This window comes from Eutrigla gurnardus, assembly GCF_963514095.1.
Source record: "Eutrigla gurnardus genome assembly, chromosome: 9".
NCBI classification, from domain to species: Eukaryota; Metazoa; Chordata; class Actinopteri; order Perciformes; family Triglidae; genus Eutrigla; species Eutrigla gurnardus.
In genome coordinates this window covers 8,347,690-8,353,183 of record NC_139923.1, presented here as the reverse complement: position 1 = coordinate 8,353,183, position 5,494 = coordinate 8,347,690, and the positions used below count along the sequence as shown (strand labels likewise).

The 5,494-nt window shown below is 38.2% G+C and overlaps 1 protein-coding gene across 5 annotated transcripts in view; it reads left to right on the top strand.

Moving 5' to 3' along the window:
- The first annotated feature begins 17 nt into the window (after positions 1–17).
- Positions 18–5,494, top strand: part of cep290 (centrosomal protein 290) — a 36,285-nt gene continuing 30,808 nt past the window's right edge. For 2 of the 5 annotated variants that reach the window (XM_084017799.1, XM_084017801.1), the window contains exons 1-9: positions 18–36; positions 1,274–1,343; positions 1,441–1,487; positions 2,013–2,147; positions 2,637–2,690; positions 4,109–4,255; positions 4,493–4,675; positions 4,922–5,011; positions 5,345–5,467. In XM_084017799.1, coding sequence (XP_083873925.1) covers positions 1,319–1,343; positions 1,441–1,487; positions 2,013–2,147; positions 2,637–2,690; positions 4,109–4,255; positions 4,493–4,675; positions 4,922–5,011; positions 5,345–5,467 — 804 coding nt within the window. In that variant the 5' untranslated portion in view covers positions 18–36; positions 1,274–1,318. Of the gene's footprint in view, positions 37–1,059; positions 1,344–1,440; positions 1,488–1,769; positions 1,845–2,012; positions 2,148–2,636; positions 2,691–4,108; positions 4,256–4,492; positions 4,676–4,921; positions 5,012–5,344; positions 5,468–5,494 lie in introns of those variants that run through there. The other 3 variants (XM_084017798.1, XM_084017802.1, XM_084017800.1) reach the window with 3 other exon arrangements.

Sequence of the window (5,494 nt, the reverse complement as noted above, 5' to 3'; positions counted from 1 at the left end):
GCGCAATCACTTCCGGTGCAGAGGTGACCGCGCAAGGTAAACGTTAGCCAACAGTGCCTTTTTTTAACAAATCCAATTGTGCGCGACCAATAACAAGTTGGTGTTGGACTTATTAGTGCTTTGTTGTAACTACGTATCCGTCATAACCCTTACCGCTTGGCAACGATCCATCATCTTGGTTTTAACTGGTTTTATCCACTTGTCGACTAGCTTAATTAGCTTGGTTGCTACTGCTGGTGTTGTCAGCGGTAACCTAGCAGCCACAGCATCGTATAATGGAAACCTCAGGATGGCTGTTTACTGTCGTTTTAACTCACCCATTTATATCATATTTAATTCAACTTAGTAAGCGACGTTAAATCATTAGACACAATTGGTTTAAACAGTTAACTTATGTATTGCTGATTCGTGAACACGGGTGTAGTTGCTTGATTTCCCTGGTTTCTTGTAGCAATGTGTGGAGTAACGTTGATTTAATGTCAACAAGCATCACCAAATGCAACGTCATCGTCAATGTGCTTATCTTAACTCATTTAAGTGAAGCATTAGTGTTTGAAATAATGCTAATTTCGAGGAGGGCAGCAATGTTTAGCCATAGCTTGTTGACTACAACTAGCTAGCCATATAACATTGTGTAGCTAGTTATCATTTAGCTAGCTAATGTTAGCGAGGTGTGTGTGTGCGTGTGTGTGTGTGTGTGTGTCTTGGGTGGAAGTTGAGAACCATGGCTACTTGCATAAAGAAAGATTACTGTCCTGCTGAGATTATTGTTCGGGGTATTAACGGTATAGCTCCTTACTCAGTGGCTTTGTCAGCAAAATGTAGAGCAGATAGTTTGCTTTGACTGTCCCCCCTGCTGTTGCCCCTGTTAATATGGCTATCTCTATGTTGCAAAGTGGACTCACATCTGCATAAATTATACACTGAAATTAATGCAAATGTGAAGTGAGTGCTAACACCTGGACTTCGATGAATCCAAGGAAAACGTGTATATTATTATTTTTGTTTTCATTATTTAATTTTGTTCCACCTCTGTTATTGTGAGTTCAAATTAGGAGGTGAAGGATAAAGCTCCAGATAATATTATTCATGTCCTCAGAGTGTTTCCCTATTAAAGACCATATATTCTGATCTCCGTAAACATGTATATTTATTTTAGACCCATTAACTTTAGTTCATGTTATTGTTTTATTATTTGTTCATGCTATTTTGTTGGCAATTAAAATGATCAAGGTCTTGTGACGTAATTGTCTTCTCTTCTGCTGCCTGATAGATTAAAAATCTCAAAGTTTCTATTTCCAATACCTTTGTCGATGAAATGGATGAAAAGCATGATAAAATGGGTTAGTACAAAGATAAAGTTTGGTGGTCAAAATGTTTCAAGTTTTTGCTTGCAAAGAGCGTTGTTGACATTGTTGTTTCTTATCATCTGCACTGTAGAAAAAGAACGCCTCCCCAAGTTGTCCAGGATGGAACAAGAGCCCAAGGTAATTTACTCTTCAGCATCTGCTCTGCATTTCTATACACCGTATCTGTGCATACTCTCACACTGTATGTCACATTTTGTACGCTACTTATTTAACTGTGTTCAGTGCAGTGTTCTTTTTTATCACTAGGATGAATGTCACTGTTTCTGTATATACATTTGGAAATTAACCCCATTCATGATCATAGGGTTTTACTTCTGGCAACAGTGCCACGTCTTTTAGCCATCATAATCCCGGCTACAAAGAGATTGGTTGTGGTGACCACAGAATGACAGCACCTAAGAAGATTACAGCTAATTCCTTGCATGCTCACAGCCATTACTTCTAGTTTCGACTTGATTATGTTCATCTTTTAAGGTTTGTATGTAATTCAAATGTACACAGGTATGCAACGAGAAATGTAATCCATGTAATGAGAGTGTATTTATATAGTAGTTTTGGGAACAGATGGATGTGATGGGAGACTAAGAGTTTTCTTGGTGGGGGTTGTTTGGGTGTTTGTTTGTCTTGTTTCATACGGCTTAGCACTGCAGCAAAGGGCCGGACACCCGCTTTCTGAGACATGAGATTCAGGAGCTTGAAACCACCCTGGAGCAGAGAGAGAACGAGCTGATCCAGTTCAAGAAAGACATGGGCAAGCAGAAGAAAACCAGTGAGGAGGTATGAGCACGTTACCCACAATGCCCATGCATAGCATGGGACTATGGATTCAATATTCAGTTCTCGGAGGATCTACACATATTAGCTCATTAGTTCAAAATTGGTCTAACTAATCAGTTTGACACAATGTCTAACATTAGGTGGATGGCCTTTTTATGTATGTGTTATTGGATTAGTTTTGTCCCTTGATATTATTCATGGAAACAGATGGTGCCCATGGGTGTTATTGAACTGCACATATTTATATTTAAGTATGATCAAGTAATAAATCAATTTCAATAAAAAAGATTGTTAAATGTATAGGTTAATTTCAAGAGAAACAATTTGACTGCACTAATCATATTGGTAATGTCCTGCTTCTAGTCACATACAGCCAAATACACAGGTTCCTACTCTAGAGCATGTAACTTATGTCTGTTGGACATCTGGTGTGGGCGAATTTGAACTATGTTTCTTCATTTTGAACATTCCAAGCTTTGTTTTTTCTAGTTGCTTCAGCGAGCAGAGGAGGCTGAGGACGAAGCCAAGAAGCTAAAAAGAGAGGTATGTGGCAGTTGGTGTTTCATCACCACAAAGATCATAGAGGCTGTTTCATTCATCACTTCTTCAGTCGGTCCATCAGACATTCTTACATAAATGAAAACGTATGTAGTCTCACGTGCTCTGCCATCATTTGCCTTTTCAAAATTCATAATTTCTCTTTTCACTCTTTCATTCTTTTGATCTTGCTCTTTTCCATTGGCAAAGATCAAAAAGACTAAAGAGAAGGTAAGAAATATAGGTAGTGAAGTAATATTAGGTTTCAGTTGTTAAAAATATTACATATATAAAGTGGGAAGTATCAGTTTTGTGGTGTTAGGTATAAAGGTACAAGTGTATACTGTATATGGAGATCTCTTAAGATGGTCACTATATATATATATATATATATATATATATATATATATATATATATATATATATATACATACACATACACACACACACACACACACAAAGTTTATACACTGCAATTCAAAGATTTGGAATTGAAGATTTGTGACAGATCGCTGAATTGAATTTAAAGCTTTTTGATTAAGACTGTCTCTACAAATAGATATTTAGACATTAGTTATTAGACAAATAGTAATTTTCATGAAAAAGTAATGTTTTGTACATGGAGAACAAAACACTGTAACCAGAGTGGCAGTTGAACATGCGGAAAGAGACAAAGATCCCTCTGAGCAACAGCTGAATAAGAATCGAAGAAATCACCAGTTATTGATCAATGAAACTGGAAGCTTGGCATCAGAAAAGAAAAACGAGCACATAAAACATGTGGTACAATAATGATGGACTGTACTTTTCTGGACTGGAAAACAAATTCAACATCGAAGGGCATTTGAGGGGAGAAATGCTTCCAACAGTATTCTCCCTGGCACGTTACAGTGGGGGACATTGACTAAATGTAAGTTTCAATGAATTAGTTCTTCTTTGGGGATTGCAAATATAATTAATATATTTGGTCTCTGAATTATAATATTTTTTTCTCGCTGTTAACAGTAAAGACGGAAGGCATCAATATTTCAGATTCCAGACTTCTGAACCACTAATAAACCATTAAACCAGCCTCACAAGTTCCCAGGGCCCAGGGCGATATCTTAAAAATGTTGTTTCATTAAATGAATAGTCCAAAACCCCCACATATTCTGTTTATTATCAAAAACAAAACATTTCAGAAGTTGGAGCCAGATGTTTTCTGCCTGAGAACATTTTGAAAGTATGAGATTATCAATATTGCTACATATTCATTTTCTGGTGATCGAGTTATCCACTGCCCAACTAACGGTTTCAGATACAAGCACAAGACATATCAGTTGTCTATTATCACATTTAGTATCTTTAGATTAATTTATGACCACAGAGGATTTGGATCTAGTAATTATTCTGCAACTAATGCTGTCCTTCCTGCACCACAACAGAATGAGCAACTCCAGCAGGAAGTGGACTTCTATTGTGGAGAGTTGGACAAGAAGGATACGGCCTTATCCAGAGACCAGAACGCTGAGACCCAGAGGAAGCTCAAATTGACCAACAGGCAGCTTTACCAGTGTTTGGAAGACCTTCAGGTACTTAGAAATCTATGTTCTTGGAAAGCATGGGAATTATACCATTGTTTAGTGCTTGAGAAATGTAGAACCATGGCCAAGGACAGCGTCTCTGTACTGCCGGAAACATTTTGTTTTCAATAATTAATTACACTTTTTACCACTTATTTTGATGTTTTTCATGGGTTTTATTACCTGCACAGCTGATGTGTAGCATGTCCACAAAAAAAAATAATTTTATAATGTTGTCTCCGTTAGCGGGCGGAGGATGAAAACTCCCACCTGAAGACCCAGAATGAGCAGATGCAGAAGAGTCTGGAGGACTCGGTGAGGGAGATGGAGAAGATGACGGACGAGTACAACAAGATGAAGATTGTTGTGCAGCAGACGGACTCCATTATGGACCAGCTCAGGAATGAGAGGAATCATGCAAAGCTGCAGGTTTTTTTTTTTTTCTGAGTTCTGTTCCCACCTTTAAACTGTCTGTGGTTCGATATATATACACACTCCCAGTATATATCTCAAACCACAGACAGCTATATATATTTTTAATGCTGAAATGGGTTATCTGACACCATTTATCATTTCACTGCAATGTTAACTTGCATGTTGAAGAGTGTTGAAGCTATAATCATACAGTACATTCACAGGTATGTTTTCACTATGGGTTGTGTGTTTATTGTACAGGTCAGAGAGCTAACGGATAAGATTCAAAGGATGACTGATGAAGATGACCCAATTATGGCATCGGTCAATGCCAAAGTGGAGGAGTGGAAGGTGAGGGTTAATCAGGGTCAATGACATTAAAAAACAAGCTATGTAGTGAAATTATCAAGTACTCGTCTATGCAATATCCATTCAAAGATCACAGTCACACAGTAAACTACTAAGACTAGGACTGTGCCTACGTTGTTTCAAACAAAGCTGCCTTTACCTCGACGTCATTGGACTACTTCCTCGTGCTCGTTAGTTCCTCTGGCTAAAAGAATATATGCATATCATGGTGCTTCTTTATCATCATCGTTGTTGAGTTTGGCTCTTTGTGAAACTATTATACAGGGCCATTATGAGCCCCGTGTTGGACTGACATGATCTGTTTCTAACACACAGACAGTGCTCTCTGCGAAGAACGATGACATTTTGGTTTACCAGCAGATGATACGCGACCTGAGGGAAAAGCTGCGTTCAGCCCAGTTGGACTTGGACAAAGGCAACATCATTGCCTTGCAGCAGGTCTGTCACGGTGGACATTATTCCTTT